At 36.6% G+C, this 20,283-nt stretch overlaps 1 protein-coding gene across 1 annotated transcript; it reads left to right on the top strand.

Annotated features, from left to right (window-relative positions):
- Positions 1-377: 377 nt before the first annotated feature.
- Positions 378-19,828, top strand: LOC131846365 (serine protease snake-like). The gene is made up of 9 exons (XM_059195637.1): positions 378-475; positions 9,344-9,431; positions 10,664-10,774; positions 12,164-12,216; positions 14,272-14,432; positions 14,843-15,037; positions 16,178-16,367; positions 17,484-17,647; positions 19,584-19,828. The coding sequence occupies exons 1-9, from the start codon at positions 418-420 to the stop codon at positions 19,755-19,757; spliced, it is 1,194 nt and encodes a 397-aa protein (XP_059051620.1). The 5' UTR covers positions 378-417; the 3' UTR covers positions 19,758-19,828.
- The last annotated feature ends 455 nt before the right edge of the window (positions 19,829-20,283 follow it).

Here is a 20,283-nt window from a genome sequence, read left to right as displayed (position 1 = left end):
TTTGTCCGTCTGGCTCGCTTTCACGCCAAATCTACTGAACCGATTTGAATGAAATATGGTACACAGATAGTTTAGACGCCTAGGCTACTTTTTAACGAAAAAAGGGTTGAAAGAGGAGATATGGAAGAATTGTCATTTTTAAAGCTAGAAGCTTGTGACTTATTGTTTAAGTTGTTGATTAAATATAAATAAATATGATATTCAAAGTTTGTAAAAGCGTTACCCTTAGGGAGTAAAATAAAATAGGGGATGAAAGTTTATATGGTAATTCGTTATTCTATAAGCTGGAACAATGGATTTGGTCAAGGTCATTATACCACGCGGACAAAGTCGCATCTGTATGCAAGTAAATAAAAAGATATAATGTTGTATTGCAGCCGATCAGTTGCCTGAGACGAGCGCTGTTTGTATGAAGAAATGATTACATCTGTAATCATTTTCCTGTTTGTCAGCCGGGTGGCCGCGCAGAGCAATGGTTAGTATTGAAAAAAAAACTAGTAATATAAGATAATAATCTCTCAGGACAACACACAGCGCCATCTAGTACCAAGGCAAGCAATGGTTACTAGACTACATACAATCTTTACTAATATTATAATTGCGAAAGAACTCTGTCTGTTTGTCTCGCTGTCACGTCATAAATACTGAACCGATTTAAATGAAATTTGAACAGACAGTCTAGACCCTGAGAAAGGAATAGCCTACTTTGTAATGCAAAAAGGGGCTGTTGCTTAAATATAAATAAATATGTCATTCAAAGTTTAAAAATGATACCCTTACGGGGGCAAATATAATGCTATATGCAATGACCATTCCACGCGGACGAAGTCACGGGCACAGCTAGTATAATAACATCTCAGACTTACACAGCTCCATCTCATTAGCTAAGCTCGTGTTATGGGTATTAGATAACTGATACAAATACATAGATTTTTTTCGTAAATACATACATATTATACATAGAAAACACCCAGACATATACAAACAATCATACTCATGAATACAAATGTTTGTGCCGTGCGAGGAATCGAATCCGCGACCATCGGAAGTAAGGCGGTGTGCTAAACCACTACACCACCGAGACTGTCAACCGATGATAGACAATTGCGTAATCTGTAGAGATTTGGTTATTTCTGTATATAAATAAATAAATCTGGATATATCTTTAATAACAAGGAACAAGGATTAGTAATAAAAAAACAAGCTTACAGGCATATCACGGCTACGTAAGTTGCATTTTGAGATATGGCATTTGATTTGGGGCAACTCATATCATGCTAAACGGGTCCTTATAGCTCAGAAACAATGCATCAGAGCAATATGTAATGTTGACATACCTACGTATATCTTCCAGATCACTGTACAAAGATTTAAATGTATTAACTCTTCCATGTCCATATATCTACGAAGTGTGCATATTTGTAAGAATGCACATCAAATTATTTAGAAAAAAAGGTTTTTTTTTAATTTCTTTTTAAATTTAGGGACTTTTGTACCATCTAAGTACATGTCAGTCCCATTGTACCCTAAAACCAATCACTCCATTAAGAAAAAAAAGGTGAATACTGTAATTTTAACTTAAGGAATCCAAATAATCTCATTCTCCCATACAATACTACAAACTTGTATGCCTATTGTATGTCAATAAAAATTTACAATAAGTTGCGTGATGATATAAAAATACTACCGATAAATATGTTCAGAAGAGAGTTAAAAAGATGGCTGATCAGTAAGTGTTTTTACTCTGTTGATGAGTACTTTAATTCATGAAGTAGGTAATCGTAGTACTTTGCCCAGAAATTTAAATTTAATTTAATAATGATGAAAATAAAAATGAAACTTAGAAATATGTATACTCTTATAATAATAAATAGACACTGATAATTTTTGCATGCCAGTTTCTGGTGAAAAGTGTGATACATAAATTATTATTTTTATAATCATGTAAACCACTTTTCAGGCAAAATAAAGATATTTGTATTTGTAACATACAGCCAATGTATAACACAGGCAGTATGTTATTATTTCCCAAATAACTATATACTATGTTAATTCTAAAAAATCACTGGATCTTACCACGTTGAAAGGGTATTCATATATGTATATATGTAAGGGTTGATATTCTGGTTTAGACGGCTGGCAATCTGCTCTTAGCACACTGCTTACCAAACGACGTGATGTCAATAATATGAAAGATGCATTGGTTGTCTTTCGAAGCTATTTGTAAGGGAGATCCGGAATCACCCTGAAATGAGAAAAAAAATACATGTTGAGTTCTTCTGCTTCTTTGCCAAAGTTTGATTATAAATGACGTGTAATATATTTTTTGTGGATGATAATGGAATGGTGCAACGCGCACGTGACACCCCTGGTGTCTCAGGCGTCCATAGGCTACGGTAACCGTTTACCATCAGGTGGGCCGTATGCCTGTTTGCCACCATAGTAGTAACTTATCTTAATAATATTATAAACGATTGTGAGTATGGATGGATGTTTGTTACTCTTTCACGCAAAAACTACTGAACGGATTTTGATGAAGCTACAGTAATATAGCTTATGTATACGTCAGAATAATCTATAAATATAAAGTTAAATTCCACGCGGACGAAGTCGCGGGCACGGCTAGTAAACTATAAATTTCTTGCGACTGAAACCGAAGATAAAATTGTTTTATTTATTTTTATTGAGTTCACTGTTGAAGGTAGACGAATATTTCGACGAATATAAGGCCATTTGCCCCATTTGCTTGCAGAGTGCTTTAAGGAATCAAATATCCTCACCGTTGCTTCTCAATACATTTATGAATATCATGTACGCCAGGAAGAATATAGACAGTTTCAAAAGAGTTAGTGATTGCACTAATAAAGGCTTACGTAACAATAACAAACTGATTTTACCTAAATGTCGTTTGGCTAAAGTCAGTAATTCGTTTTATGGCAATTGCGTAAGGTTTTACAATAAAATACCAGAGTCTGTTATAAATCTGCCTGAAAAATTATTTAAATGTCAAATAAAACAGTTCCTTTGCAAAAAACCATAAAATTGAAGAATTCGTTAACGACAATAATGTTTTTATAGAAAATCTTTAAATCCATAGCACTGACATCTGATTACACTAATAATGAGTGCGTAGCGATTTCTATGTTAATTATCGCATGCCTCTTACTTGTTATACTATAATTATTTATATAAAAAAACATCTATTAAAAAGAGCAACACACACAAGTTTCATGCTCATTCTTCTTGTGATGAGTCTGCGTTCCGAATGAGTGGTAGAATCAAAATATGACTATTCAAAAGTGCTTGTAATGAGTTTATTTGAATAAAGATTATTTCTATTTTCTATATGTCTGGCCATAAAACATTTTATTTTCCATCTACCCGCTGCTCTTCAGTTTACCCGTGATCATGGCGGTTGAAACACTGCCGAAATATCGGGAACTCAATAAAAATTAATCATGGTAATATCCCATTTTTTTTCCTAACTGTATGTATAAATACTGCCCATGTTTCTCTATGAAATAGCTTTCTATATGTGTATTTCTATATACGCTCAAGTTTCTGGCTCGTTCGTTTGTGATGTCTTATCTTTCTAGCTTTCCAAATGAGCGGTAGATTAATAAAAATTACTGTGACTAAAAGCGCTTGAATTAAGTTTATTTAACTAAAGGATTTTCTATTCAATTCTTTTAAAATTAGTTATAAATTAAATAAATCCATCATCATCATCATTGCCTTCCTATTACCCCATTATTTGTAGTCGTCGCAGTATGTCATTCTCTTCCACTGATCTCTATCGGCCGTCATATATGAGCATACTCTCCTTTTATACATATCTTTCACACAGTCAATCTTTTTTTGGTCATCCTCTTTTTTTATATACCACTTAGGTGGCAAACAAGCAGGCCCATCTGATGGTAAACGGTTACCGTAGCCTATGGAGGCCTGAAACACCAGGAGTGTTACGTGCGCGTTGCCGACCCTTAAGAAACCTTAATATACCCTTCTTGAAAAACCCCATGCTGTAGTCTCGTGAGAAAACCTCGGCAGGTAGTTCATTCCACAATCTAAGTGTATCCTGCGTATCCTCTCTGATTCCATCCATCCACGTTCATTATTTGAATAAAACCTATACAATCAAAATAACAATTTAGAAATACCTCTTTATGTTTGTTTAGACGAGGAAAACTGAATACATATGTTGCATTGATGCCTTTTTTTATTATATTTTGCGGTTTTGAGCTGCGTCATGTGCCTACAATGCCGTTATGATTTCATGTTATCATTTTAATAATAATAAACATAGAGAATTCGCCTTATGGGAACACAGTTACCTAGATACAAAGATAGATAGATAAAAAATTTATTTACAATAGCTGTTCCCGCAACTTCGTCCACGTGGAATTTAACTTTATTTTTCTAAAATAAAAAAAGTAGACTAAATTCTCCTAAATACATCAGCTACCTACCAAAAAAAGTCCCGTCAAAATCGGTTCAGCCATTTCAGAGATTAGCCGGAACAAACAGACCGACAGACAGACAGACAAAAATTTTTAAAAGTGTTTTTGATGTATGTACCGTATTCATATTCATATCCATGCAGTAAAAAACGGTTATTTCAATATTACAAACAGACACTCCTATTTTATTTATATGTATAGATAAAAGCACACACACACAACAAACACGGTAATATTAAAAACAAAGATTAAATATATATACTATACACAATTACATTGGTCAGTCAACATAGTACAATACATATATAGATATAGGTAAACAGATAAAATACTATACAGATACAAAAAAAAAACGTGTGTACCGTAGTGTGATTGTACTATCATTTTGTTCTTTTGAAAATAAAACAAATATTTTGTACTCATGTAAAGGATCTTGTATTTTCCCTCCAATGATATGCTCAGAATGACAAATTAAAATTAGTATTCTGTGTTCTTTTTTTTTAAATAATAATAATATTTCAGGACAATTCACACAGCGCCATCTAGTCCCAAGCTAAGCAGAGCTTGTGTTATGGGTACTAGACAACTGATATAAATACATGGATACATTTTTTTTTTGTAAATAAATACATATTATACATAGAAAACACCCAGAGCGATACAAACAGGCATACTCATGAATACAAATGTTGTTACGAATCGAACCCACAACCATCGGATAGTAAAGCGGTGTGCTAAACCACTAGACCACCGAGGCTGTCAAATGAAAATAAACCCATTACAAGCACTTTTGAATAGTAATATTTTGATTCTACCACTCATTCGGAATGTAGATTCATCACAAGAAGAATGAGCAAGAAACTTGTGTGTTGCTCTTTTTAATAGATGTTTTTTTATATAAATAATTATGATTGATATTGATAAAGAAAGATTTTATTTTGTACATAAAATTATCTTATATATAAAATTCTCGTGTCACAGTTTTCGTTCCCATACTCCTCCGAAACGGCTTGACCGATTCTCATGAAATTTGTGAGCGTATTGAGTAGGTCGGAGACTCGGCCAACATCAATTTTTCATCCCCCTAAATGTTAGGGATAGTCCACCCCTAAATTTTTATTTTTATTTTAAGCAAAACAACGTTTACCTGGACAGTATAAATAAAATAATACTACTACTATTCGATACATAAAAGTATCACTAGCATTTAATAATGGCTAGTAACAGGGGCAAGGGGAAAGTTAGTAATGTGGACTCACGACCTATTGCTAGAAATGTACCATGTCAGATTGACATCCACGCGGTTCTCCCTTTTTTTTTTTTATCGTGTGGAAAAATCTTCAACAAGACCGTCACCCCCCCGCCGTCATACCCACTAAAAAAACCACACGGTATACCTCGAGGTGCCGTGGGTGGATCGCACTTGGCACTCAACCCAGACTTCGGCGGCTTGGCCTGTCCTGAAGATGTTGTAGGACAGGCCCCCTCTCTCTGGTTAGGGTGCTATAGCTTGCACCCTACCTTCTCGTGGAGGCGCGTGGGTACACGCGCGCGCTTCCAGGGGCCTGGTTGTGGGGTGGTGCCTCCCTCAAGGCATGCACCCCGGCCCCCGTGGGGGGTAGACTCGGGACGGAGTTGGGCTCGTCCCGACGTCTGCGCCTGGTCCTCCGGCGGCGGATCATTGGGGCGAAAGGATCGTACTCCCGGTCCCTCTCAGCCACCTCCTTCTGCGAAGAAACTTCTTCGCAGAAGGTGAGCACTGCCAGCCACGACCCCTCGCTCCTAACCACGCGGTTCTCCCTAGAAAGCATCGTGATAAAATCCTGGTGAATTTCTCACAATGTGCTAATTGACCTGACGTCATGCTCATCTTATCATCCACTGGTGCCCCGCCAGCGTAAACCGTTAGCGCAGGCGGGTGCACCATTCCATTATCATACATAAAAAAACCTCTTAGCTTAGGACAAGATGGTATCAGGTGATGTCCCGGTATTTATACGCTGTCGTCAGTTGAAACGATGTATATTACAGATGATAATAAACTGACAATATGTACATAGAAATATTGATCTTATATACTAAATAACAATAGGAAAATGTAAGGTGGGGTGACACAGTTTAGACACAGCAGTGCCTAGTACTATGTTAGCTTCAATACATAAAGAACACTCAGTTGACTAATTTGTTACTTATATTCCCCTTACCCCCGCCATTGCTAGCATTGTACCATGTTAGGTTAACCTCCACGCGGTTCTCCCTAGAAACCATCATGATAAAATCCTGGTGAATTTGTCATGATGTGCTAACTGACCTGACGGCATCCTTATCTTATCATCTACTGGTGCCCCGCCAGCGTAAGCCAGTGCATAGAAGGGTGCACCATTCCATTATCAATAATTTTAAAAAAGATACGTAGTCAGCACCCTGACTATCGGAAGTAAAGCTAAATCACTTGACCAGCGAGGCCGTTGGATAAGAAATAATAAATTATTATAGTATTCAACTAAGAAGCGTAAGAAAGCAAATTACATGTTATCTATTTGTTATGACGTCATCGATAAACTTTTGACTCGAAGATAATAATGTAGTGTGTAGTCCAAGGCACCAGGCCACGTGGTAGATCACCAATGAGATGGACAGACCAGATCAAGGCAACTAAGTGCTCAGTTTACGAATGTACTCGGAAAGCTACAGTCCGCGACGAATGGCGCCGTATTACCAAAAACCTCACTCATCGTGATTCAAAATGTTGACCACGATCTCTCTGACAAGAGTACCGACTAAGAAGAAGTGTAGTTCAAACACATAAAACTTTAGTTAAGCAAATTAAATTCTAAACTAAAAAAATCTAATATATCATTCTAGAGTTGTGCTGCTTTTTTTCCTGTACAATTAACACAGCGCCATCTAATCAGTCCCACGGTAAGCAGAGCTTGTGTTGTGGGTACTAGACAACTGATATAAATAAATAAATAACCCTGGACAATTAACACAGCGCCATCTAGTCCCACGGTAAGCAGAGCTTGTGTTATGGGTACTAGACAACTGATATAAATAAATAAATAACCCTGGACAATTAACACAGCGCCATCTAGTCCCACGGTAAGCAGAGCTTGTGTTATGGGTACTAGACAACTGATATAAATAAATAAATAACACTGGACAATTAACACAGCGCCATCTAGTCCCACGGTAAGCAGAGCTTGTGTTATGAGTACTAGACAACTGATATAAATAAATAAATAACACTGGACAATTAACACAGCGCCATCTAGTCCCACGGTAAGCAGAGCTTGTATTATGGGTACAACTGCTATAAATACTTAAGATTTTGTAAATATGTACATATATACATTATATATATACAAAACACCCAGACCGATACAAACAATCATAGTCATGAGTACAAGTGTTTGTACCGTGCGAGGAATCGAACCCGCGACCATCGGACGTAAAGTGGTGTGCTAAACTCCTAGACCACAGAGGCCGTCACCTAACTCTTTGTTTGTTACCAAATTCCTCCGAAACTGCTTTACCTATTTTTATGAAATTTTGTCTGCATATCGGGTAGGTTTGAGAATCAGCATTATCTATTTTTCTTACCCTTCAATGATTACACACTATTTCCTAATTACATCTCATTATATTGTTTACCAGTTCTGCCCGCGAATTCGACTAAGTAAAATGACGCCTTGACCAAATATAAATATATATAATAATATATAAATATTTAAAAATATATTTAATATAATCTAACCTCGCTAGTTCGCCATCTAGACGCGTAAGGGACAAGAATTGAAGGATATTCTTAGGAGCGATGGTTTTTATCTCCTCAGGATAGAGTGTAAGTTTCCAAAGTTTTGTTTTTATTAAAAATAAAGTAACAAATTTTAATTTAGTCAGGTGTATTTATAGATGAGACTGCATAATTAAATATTTATATATATTAAACAAAAACTCAAAACTGCGTAAAATGTTAAAACGAGGAAAAACCTGTCAATAATTATAATATAATTGATATTGTGGTTAAGTAGTATTATGTGCATCATAAATTATTGCTTCATCAATTTATTTATATTAATGACTAGGTGTTCCCACTTCGTCCGCGTGGAATTTAACTTTATTTCTCTAAAATAAAAACATTTTTCTAAAATAAAAGTAGCCTAAGTTATTCCATATTACATCAGCTATCTGCCAAAAAAAGTCCCGTCATAATCGGTCCAGCCATTTCAGAGATTAGCCGGAACAAACAGACCGACAGACAGGCAGACAAAAATTGTAAAAAATATTATTTTGGTACATGTACCGTATCTATATTCATATCATGTGGTAAAAAACGGTTAGTTCCATATTACAAACAGACACTCCAATTTATTTATATGTATAGATTACCTGCGCTCGCGGTTTCACCCGCATTTTGGTCTATATGTTATTCTGACGTATAGCTACACTAGCTACGTCCGTGTGGTCGTTTGTCGTCGCCGACATTTTAGTGTGTACTGTTTTTTTATTATAATAATCAATCCCTATATACTACTTACTTAGTACGTAGGTACTATCATCGTTACACGTGTTCTAGTGGCCTTGAATAAATAAAGTAACAATATTCAACAATCCAATCCGGAAAAGTTAAAGTAAAATCGGTATAGCTTTCAAATTTCCAGACAAACTATCATCGTCTAGTATAATACCTTCATAAAAGATTCCCCTACTTAAAAATGTTAAAGGAATTTAGTGTAATCATTAATGTCCAAAATTTTTATGTCAGAAGATAGAAAACAATCAATTGTTATTTGTCAAGATAAAAATCAATTGATATATATCGGCTAACCCTGGTACGAACTGTACCTCTGGTAAATAACTCATTTATATTTGGCCAACAGAGGGTGACTCCTGCGTAGACAGATACACCAACACTCAAGGAATATGCACTCCCACAGACAGATGCAGATCAGCCAAAGAAGACTTTCAGTGAGTTGTTCAATGTTCCATGTCATAATTTAGTTTTAAATATATATAGATTGAAATGAGAATTACTGAAATGGGGCCGTTCAAGTATTACGTAAGCAGATTTATTACAGTCATTTACCCCCCATCCCCCTTGTAAGCAAAAGTAAGCAAAGCTCTTACCCCTCGCCCTGCACGTAAACATTTTTCAATTAATGTATTGTTTTTTAGCAAAGACAAAATGAGGGTTGCCATTTGCTTAAAAAAGTAAATAACTATCGATGACGTAATCATCATCTAGACTACCTTACCCTCATCCAAAATAAGCCCCCCCCCCAGCCCCCTTGTCTTACTTTACTTTTGCTGAGCATGGGGAGGGGGTAAGCCCCCTCCCCATGCTTACGTAAACATTTTTCAATTAATGTATTATTTTTTAGCAAAGACAATGTGAGGGTTGCCATTCGAGTAAAAAAGTAAATACTATCGATGACGTAATCATCATCTAGACTCCCCTACCCCCATGTCATCCAAAATAGGCACATCAAAGACCCCCCCCCCCCCCACCGCAACCCTCAGTGCTTACGTAATACTTAAACGCCCCCAATCAAGTTAAATAAGAACATAGCTGAAATAAGAGTAATTTTCTAGACAAATTAATTAATCAAATATATTTATATATTTACTAGCTGTCCCGGCAAACGTTGTTTTGCCTTAAAATATATAAAAAAAGGGGGATGAAAAATAGATATAGGGGGATGAAAAATAGATGATGGCCGATTCTCAGACCTACTCAATACGCTCACTTCATGAGAATCGGTTCGGACAAGCCGTTTCGGAGGAGTATGGGAACGAAAACTATGACACGAGAATTTTATATATAAGATTTTTAAACTTTCGTGTTTAATATACATTATTTATATTGTTAACCGGATCTTAACACGGCTAGTGCAACCTGGTCGAAACGTCGAGAGAGGTAGGTTGGTAGGTTGGACTCCATTTTCCGCAATTGGCCTCTCATTCGGGCCGTTGTGCGTGAACGTCGAGAGAGGTAAATACCTTTATTTGCCATAAAATTTGTCGTGTTAAGACCCGGTTAATAATATGAATAATGTATATTTACATAGTATACAATGAAATCTCTTCCCCGGTCCGGCCGCTTAGATCTTTTAAACAACGCAACGGATTTTAAGTGATTGTAGATGAAGTTTATCAGGATTGTTTTCTCGTAAATAATTCAAGATGTGTTTTGTTTCCAGGAAGAACGGTATAAGCCCCACATTTTGCAAGTACAGCGCCTTCGGGAGTCCAGTCATATGTTGTAAAGATAACTCCAATATCTTGCAAGCGGCAACACCGCCAAACAGCGAGTAAGTTAATTTTACCTATGTAACTAGACTCTGAAGATGGAAAGATAAAATAACAAAGGATTAAAGAAAAGAGACAGATCAAATTCAAATTCAAAATATCTTTTTTCATGTAGGTCTATTACAGACTCTTATGATATGTCAAATCTACCGTCAGTTGGATTGATTGCGAGATGAGAAGAACTGACAAGAAACTCAGCTCGTATTTATTTCAAATAAATGTTGTTATACAAACATAAACAAGTATACAATAATACAGATTCATTTTTAAATTCAAATTTGAGAGAATAGAGTAACCAGCAGTATATGCTATTGCAAAAGCAAATAGTCTAATCATTGTTCATAACCGGAATGTGTGGTGTGACAAGAATGGATAAGATAAAGAATGAATACATTAGAGGAAGTATGAAAGTGGCGCCGGTGTCAGAGAGGTTGAAGAGTAATCGTCTATCATGGTATGGACATGTAATGCGTAGGAATGAGGATAATATTTTTAGAAAGGTGTTACATATGAATGTGGATGGTTATAAGGGCAGAGGAAGGCCGACAAAGAGATGGATGGACTGTGTGAAAGATGATATGGTAAGACTGGGAGTGAATAACGAGATGACTGCGAACAGAGACGAACGGAAGAGAAAAACGTATTACGCCGACCCCAAATATATGGGATATGGAAGAAGCAGATGATGATGTTCATAACCGGAGTAGACTAGTCCGCACAAGATATCATAAATATTATTGAGAATACGCGGGGAAATGTTGGGGCACTTGATAATATTATCGAAGGAAAAATAGATGGAAGGAGAAGAAGGGGAAGACCAAGACTCAGCTATATCAAGCAGTTTAAGGAACGTTGGACGTTGGAGTCGTGTCGTATCAGCAACTAAAGAGCTAGATGGAAAAACGATTATCCATCAAGCTCCACTGACAATAGGAGCGGTTAAATTATGAATGAATGAACTGTATTCACAAAGGCATTGAATGAAAGACTGCATGCTAATGGAACACACACACGAGACCGCCCTCGCCGGCGAAGACGACGACCTCATACACCTCATATCGCGCATTCAACCGGGCGCTTGCGTGCGCCCGGGCGCTCCACACCGGCGCTCCCGGTCGTTCCTCCGATCGATCTCCCGACCAATTCAACGGGGATCGATGTTACGACGGCCTGAGCCGAGGTTCGAACCTCTAGTGGTGGCCTCAGACTAAAGTCGTATCCGTCGGGCGGAAGTTGGCCTTCAGCCACTCCATAAGTCCTTCCTTTGGTTTGGAGTGCCCCTATAGTTCGGTGAAGCTGTAAAGGCCAGCTGCGACCAACAGCATTAGACTAGTCCGAAAAAAAAAGTTAATGGAATGCGTTCAATCTGCTAATGATATATCTTCTTCCAGCGGTCCACCAATTTGGGGCGTCGGTACAGACACAAGGAGAGTCAGCGAACGAAGTGAGTAATAAAAATCGCTAACACCATGTATAATCCTTACTTCCTTACTAACAAATGCGAAAGTAACTCTGTCGGTCTGTTTGTTGTAAAGGGTTGTAAGGGGTTTAAAGGGGAGATGAACTCCCCTCACAACCCTTTTTAGATTGTATGGAAACATCATCTTACTAGCTTACTTAACTACTTCGTATTTCAAAGTTTGAAACTAATTTTTTTGACTGTTGATTAAACAATTAAAAATAACATTACACGTGAGATCTGATTGAGATTAAATTTACCAAATGTAACAATTTATGACCACTTGAAAGGCCTGGGATGTTATAAGTGTTGTTATTCGCCGGTTCACATCAACCAGTGCCTTTATCAGTTTCAGCCGGCCTTCCCGAGGGTGGTGCATCTTCGACATCAAAATTGCCGGATCGAAATTTAGCGAACCAGTTCTGGCACTAGCGTACTGTTAATAATAATAATTTATTTATTTGCTTGCTACATGGTAGTTAGGTAGGTAGGATTTTATTAACTAATAAAAGTACATGACATGCAGCACCCCTTAGAGGTATGCAAATATTCAAATTAAATCATATTCAATTTAATATAAAATTATGTCATTACATTACGACACACCTTCCACACAACACATCTTCTCCACACATATCGGCCAATTTCTTTCTGACTTGAACAGCATTTTTGCCCTTTCTGTAGTAAAACAGTAGGATATGTCGAAAATACTGCATATTCCTCTCCATATTTAAAAGGACACCAACCAAAAACTACTGCGTAGAATTAATTGTAATTTTTCACACATAAGCCTTGCTATATGAGCTCTCAAAGCATATACAAATTATACGGCTTAAGTGTGAAGTTGAATGCAAAAAATACAATTAAATCCTAAGTTAGGAAAAAACGAAATTACTTTCCGAACAACCTAATATTTTATTTTGAATTGGAGTAACTGTCTGATAATAGGTAGCTACCGCTTGGTATAGGCTATGATAACCGATTTTTTATATATATGTATATTTATTAATTTACTTACATAACTATTATTACAGGCCTAAGCCCAATACAATAGTGTATCTAATTCTATATTATACATGTTCGTTAACATGACATATAACATACAATGTTGTTTTTGTGAATTCACACAGACTACACACAAACAAGTCAGTTGTTTCTGCTATTTTATTGAAAGTGGCCAGTGCGTGTGTCATGGACGCATTGTTTAATAAATTAGTTCTGCTGCGAGGTACCGCTACTAACTGGGGCCTTCGTCGCCGCCCCAGGTAATTATCTGGTACCCTAAAACTTATCAAACCAAGAAATAGAAATAGAAATAGAAATAATCTTTATTCAAATAAACTCATTACAAGCACTTTTGAATAGTCATATTTTGATTCTACCACTCATTCGGAATGCAGATTCATCACAAGAAGAATGAGCAAGAAACTTGTGTGTTGCTCTTTTTAATAGATGTTTTTTTATATAAATAATTACAGTATAACAAGTAAGAGGCATGCGATAATCAACATAGAAGTCGCTACGCACTCATTATTAATGTAATCAGATAATATTGTCAGTGTTATGGATTTAAAGTTTTTCTATAAAAACATTATTATCGTTAACGAATTCTTCAATTTTATAGTAAGCTTTTTTGCAAAGGAACTGTTTGATTTGACATTTAAATCTTTTTTCTGGCAGATTTATAACATACTCTGGTATTTTATTGTAAAACCTTACGCAATTGCCACAAAACGAATTACTAACTTTAGCCAAACGACATTTAGGTAAAATCAGTTTGTTATTGTTACGTAAGCTTTTATTAGTGCAATCACTAACTCTTTTGAAACTGTCTACATATATTCCTTCTGGCATACATGATATTTTCATAAATGTATTGAGAAGCAGAGAATTGGTGATTTAACCCCGAATCACTTTAAATATGTATAAGACTTTTATATTAATAATAATACCTATTCCCGGATATGAAATTCCAGGCTTGTTATCTTAATTTAACGTAGCTTCGTTACCTTCGTGGTATAAAAAAACTCATGTTTCTAGAGTGTGAGCAGTACAGCCGAGGTGTGACAGAGAAGGTCGATTTTATACCGTTACTGCCGAATCCAGAGACGATGTCTATATCTTCACCAAAGTGCGAGTATTCAGGAGTGGAACTCATTGTTGGTGGTCAGAGCGCTGATCAAGGAGAGTTTCCGCATATGGTAAGTTATCTATAGATATACATATAAATAAAATAGGAGTGTCTGTTTGTAATATTGAAATAACTCTTTTTTACTGCATGCATATCAATATAAATACGGTACATACACCAATATAACATTTTTTACAATTTTTGTCTGTCTGACTGTCGGTCTGTTTGTTCCGGATAATCTCGGAAATGGCTGGACCGATTTTGACGGGACTTTTCTTGGTAGATAGCTGATGTAATAAGGAGTAACTTAGGCTACTTTTATTTTAGAAAAATAAAGTTAATTCCCACGCTAGTATAATAATATATTTATATAAGAGAATATTGAACACTAAACGACATGGAATTTTATATATTCGTATTATTTACTAGTGCAATGAAATCACATAAAACCAAAATGTCTTCATTCATTTAAATGTTTAGGCAGCAATAGGTTTTACAAACTTCGACGGTGGCTACAACTTCAACTGTGGTGGAAGCCTCATCAGTCCTCGGTTCGTGCTGACAGCCGGCCACTGCACCCGAGACCCTGGAGCGAAGGACCCTGAGCCTGTCATCGTTAGGCTTGGAGACCAGAACATAGACCCTAGTGTCAGTGATGGAGCCAACCCAGTGGATGTACGTATATTACAAAGAGGAACAAACTCATCATAACTTTTTCTTAACCCATGTCACTTTGGGTCGTCGAATAGAATAAAAAATGAAGAAAATGCATTATTCAAATAAACTTAAATTTAAGTACTTTTGAATGGTCGTAGGAAAGCTGTATCATCACAAGATGATATAGATACTACTTATGAGGAAACTAGTACTCGCTGTCCATTACTGTTTGCTGCTGCGCAAACAAATAGATAATCCCGCAGTTGTAGACCGGATAGGATCCGATCGATCCCCCGTCCAATTCAAACGGGGATCGAAATTACGACGGCCTGAACCGAGGTTCGAACCCCTAGTGGTGCCCTCAGACTAAAGTCGTATCCGTCAGGCAGGAGTTGGCCTTCAGCCGCTCCATAAGTCCTTCCGCGGGTTTGGAGTGCCATCTGCACTTTCCCCCTAACGTACAGTGAAGCTGTAAAAGCCAGCTGCGGCCAACAGCATTAGAGTAGTCCGAAAAAAAAAGGATTCAATATCCCACCGAATTACGTGAGAATTGTCACCCGTCGTCGTGTCAGACTGTTTGCAACCGCGTCGGTACACAAGCCACGCTAGCAATTCTCCCACTATGAGAGCATTGCAATTATTAAATTTATTTTTAGGTAAGGTCCAAGATGCTGACGTATATACAGAAACCTTGGCTTCCATAATAAATAAAATAAGAATATATTTATCATCGTATAATTTTAAGTAGTAAAAATAGTTTTAAAATATAAACGTTAGCAACGGCAATTAGCTGTAAGTTTATATCGTGTTAATTAAATTGATAAAAAAAAGTCGCTGTCGCTGTCTGTCCGTCACTATGACTTTTTTAATAGATACAGCGATTCAAGAGAAAGGTTTATATATATAACACATGTACACCCGAGCGAAGCCGGGGCGAGTAGCCAGTAAGTTTACAAGTTTCTGCCCGTATGTATGGTATACGCCACAAAGTGTAAAAAACCAATGTCTGTGAAAATAAGATAACAATAATAGTATAATGTTACTCTTTCACGCAAAAACTACTAAACAGATTTTGATGAAACTTTACAGTAATATAGCTTATACATCAGAATAACATATTAGTATGTATAATTATATCGATTGTTTATATTACATCAGGTTTCTATAAAGAGAATCCACAAACACCCCGACTACCGTCCGCCAGCGAGATACAACGATATCGCGTTGCTGGAGCTAAACTCGGCCGTGGAGTTCGAGTCAGCCATACGGCCCGCCTGCTTGTGGCGACAGAGCGGATTCGGGGGTCAAACTAAAGCTATAGCCACCGGGTGGGGAGTTGTTAACCCTGGTGAGTAATTTAAAATAATTTAACTAATAATAATATCTTAGGACAATAATTTATAGAATAGAATAGAATAGAAAATAATTCAATCAAATAAACCTAATTTAAGCACTTTTGAATAGTCATAACAATTTTTTGTATCTACCGCTCGTTCGGAAACCTGTCTCATCACAAGAAGAACGAGCAAGAAACTTGTGTGTTGCTCTTTTAAATAATCCTTGTAATTTTATATTATTAACTGGGTCTTAACACGAATAATTTTATGGCAAACAAATATATTTACCTCTCTCGACGTTTAATAATATAAATAAAGCATTTTAAACACAAAAGTTTATAAAAAAAATATTAGGACAATTCACACAGCGCCATCTAGACCTAAGTTACGTACAACTTGTAATCGGCATGTATATAACAATATTTTATTTTATATATTGTTATACTACTATCATTATTATACTTGTAAATACAAAAAAATTAATAAATTTTAGAAATAGCAAATGTTAGCAAAGGAGGTTATAACCCTAAAATCTTATATATAAGATTCTCGTGTCACAATGTTAGTTACTTTGAAACGGCTCGACCGATTTTCGTGAAATTTTATATGCATATTCAGTAGGTCTGAGAATCGGCTACTATCTATTTTTCATACCGGGCGGGAGTTGGCATTCAGCCGCCGCATAAGTCCTTCCTTTGGTTTGGAATGCCATCTGCACTCGTCCCAAAGCCTCTAAAAAAAAAGGTGCGTTCAGAAATTTATTGCGTAACTAAACTTTAAAACTCCTTTAATTCTGAGGCGGAATGGAGTTCACGGGTCAGCTAGTCTATACATATAAATAAAATTGGAGTGTCTGTTTGTAATATTGAAATAACCGTTTTTTACTACATGCATATGAATATATATACGGTACATATACCAAAATAACAATTTTTGTCTGTCTGTCTGTCGGTCTGTTTGTTCCGGCTAATCTCTTTAATGGCTGGACCGATTTTGACAGAACTTTTTTTGGCAGGTAGCTGATTTATAAGGAGTAACTTAGGCTACTTTTATTTTAGAAAAATAAAGTTAATTTCCACGCGGTCGAAGCCGCGGGAACAGCTTGTTATAAATAAATTTAATTTCAGATACAAGAGAGCTAGCGAAAGATCTACAGAAGGTGTCGCTGAGTCTGTTTGACAATTCTGATTGTGATGCTAAACTGCTCAACACTAGATACCGTCACTGGAAGGGACTGTCACCGTCGCAGATGTGCGCTGGTGAGCTCAGAGGAGGAAAGGACACGTGTCAGGTAATTGTAATGAGTTTCGTAGACTTGTCATATTTAAATAATAAGATTCTGTAATTTATTTCTTTCTTAAATTACAAAACTGAAGTGGCAATGGGCAGGGCACATAGCTCGTAAGACAGATGGCCGTTGGGGCAGTAAAGTCCTCAAGTGGTTACAGTAGACCGGAAGACGCAGCGTAGGAAGGACTCCAGCAAGGTGGAATGACGATCTGGTCAAGATCGCTGGAAGGCGTTGGATGCGAGCAGCGCAGGACCGATCGTCGTGGAGATCTTTGGGGAAGGCTTTTGTTCAGCAGTGGACATCCGGGCTGAGATGATGATTCTGTCTTTTAATTGTCAAAGTCGATATTTTAATTGCAGTATTATTTTAGTGAATTAAAACCCTTCAATATGCGGTTTTATCTTCTTTATGATTCCAAAATTCATTAATTAAAAAAAAATTACGTCACATATTGACGGTCTCGGTGGTCTAGTGGCTTAGCTCACCGCTTTACGTCCGATGGTCGCGGGTTCGATTCCTCGCACGCTACAAACATTCGTATTCATGGGTCTGTTTGTATCGGTCTAACTGTTTTCTATGTAATAATAATAATAATCATTTATTCAGCATCATAGTAAAAATATAAAAAAAAAAATTATTCGCTATGAGCTGAAAGGGCCTCCATTCAGCTGGAGCCACAGTGTGTCACTAAAAAAAATTTCGCTATGAGCTGAAAGAGCCTCCACTCAGCTAGTGCCGCAGTGTGTCACTGCAGCGCTGATTTTCAGTGGAGCCACTCGAAAAAAAAAATTGCTTTCTTGATGATGCTATCTAAATATATATAACTCAAAGGTGACTGACTGACATAGTGATCTATCAACGCACAGCCCAAACCACTGGACGGATCGGGCTGAAATTTGGCAGCATGTAGATGTTATGACGTAGGCATCCCCTAAGAAAGGATTTTGATAAATTCCAACCCTAAGGGGATAGGGGACCCTACCCCTACCCTAAGAAAAATAGGGGATGAAAGTTTGTATAAAACTTCTTAGATTTTCGACTGATTGAACTGAAATTAAAGATTGGAGCTACTATTATGAAGACGTTCGCATAAATAGGATTTTGATAAATTCAACCCCCATGGAGATAAAATAAGGGATGATACAGAATGTAAATGTATTAGTTTAAACCTATCAGTACGTAATGGAACGTACCTAATGAATTAAGACGAACAAAATAATTTTTAGTTCTTTAGGCTACTTTTATTTTAGAAAAATAGAGGTTAAATTCCACGCGGAAGAAGTCGTGGGAACAGCTAGTTGTATATATTCTTGTGTATTAATGTATATATACTAAGTATATTATATAGGTATTTACAAAAACAAAATGTGTTATGTATTTGTATCGGTAATCTAGTACCCATAACACAAGCTTTAGCTAGCTTAACTTGGGTATACTGTACTAGATGGCGCTGTGTGAATTGTCCAAGGATATTATTTTTATATTTTTTTTCTAAAGGACTTAAGAAACCTTATTATATCCTTCTTGAAAACTCCATGCTGTAGTCTCTAGAAAAAACATCTACATATACATATGATACATCTAAAATTATTTTTTTATACTACGATGGTGGCAATTGAGTTTCTTGCCAGTTCTTCTCAATTGGATCTATATACCGAACTGGACGGTAGGGAAAAAATAAAATTATAATGTAAAAATTTAACGTTCATAAGCGGCTAAAATGTCCTACATGAATAAATGATTTTTGAATTAGAATTTGCAACCATACGGCCTATCTGGTGGTAACGTTACCCTATGGACGCCTGAGACACCAGGGGTGACGTGCGCGTTGCACCGTTCCATTATCATCCACAAAAAACCTACACGTCATTTCTAATCAAACCTTGGCAAAGAAGCAGAAAGAAGAACTCAACATGTTTTTTTTTTCTCATTTCAGGGTGATTCCGGATCTCCCTTACAAATAGCTTCGAAAGACAACCAATGCATCTTTCATATTATTGGCATCACGTCGTTTGGTAAGCAGTGTGCTAAGAGCGGACTGCCAGCCGTCTACACCAGAATATCAAGCTATTTAGACTGGATCGAGGGCATTGTGTGGCCTGGAGAATAAATGTTAATACTTAATTATTATTAATTAATTAAATACTTTTTTATATATTTTTTTTTATTTACACCAATATTATAGAGCAAGAGCCCACGACGGCCAGACATAGTCACACACAGTCTTATTAGTAAACGTGAAAGTTCTTGTATGTGTGTCCCCAACACAGGTAAGAACGATCCCCAAACATGAAACCTGGATCGTGGTTCCTTTGGCAGGTACCAGGTAACAAAGGTGTAAAAAAAATCATATCAAATTCGTTATTTTAAGAAACTCCATATTTTCATATATTGTTCGTAGCATTATTATAAATTGCTCTGCTCATTGCCAGACCCTTAGTGTGGTTCCAACCCCCTGCCGGACCCCCCTAAACTATACTATTTTATAAATAAACTTACGTCATTTTAATAAAGCTGAACTTTATATATATTATTGAGAGAACTATTAAACTGAGTTTCCTAAATTGCCAGACAGTTTTCTTGGTTCGACAACGAGCAGAGCAAGTTATAATACTGTTACGAGCAATATGTGAAAA

The sequence above is a fragment of the Achroia grisella genome, unplaced genomic scaffold, assembly GCF_030625045.1.
Source record: "Achroia grisella isolate CSIRO2021 unplaced genomic scaffold, CSIRO_AGI_Agris_v1 utg5103, whole genome shotgun sequence".
NCBI lineage: Eukaryota > Metazoa > Arthropoda > Insecta > Lepidoptera > Pyralidae > Achroia > Achroia grisella.
This window is presented reverse-complemented; position numbering and strand designations above follow the sequence as displayed.

Bases quoted from the DNA above. Each gene is read 5' to 3' on its own strand.
- LOC131846365 (XM_059195637.1), top strand. From the start codon at position 418: ATGATTACATCTGTAATCATTTTCCTGTTTGTCAGCCGGGTGGCCGCG. The intron at 476-9,343 runs GTTAGTATTGAA...TTTGGCCAACAG, and splicing joins GGTGGCCGCGCAGAGCAATG to AGGGTGACTCCTGCGTAGAC. The intron at 9,432-10,663 runs GTGAGTTGTTCA...TTTTGTTTCCAG, and splicing joins TCAGCCAAAGAAGACTTTCA to GAAGAACGGTATAAGCCCCA.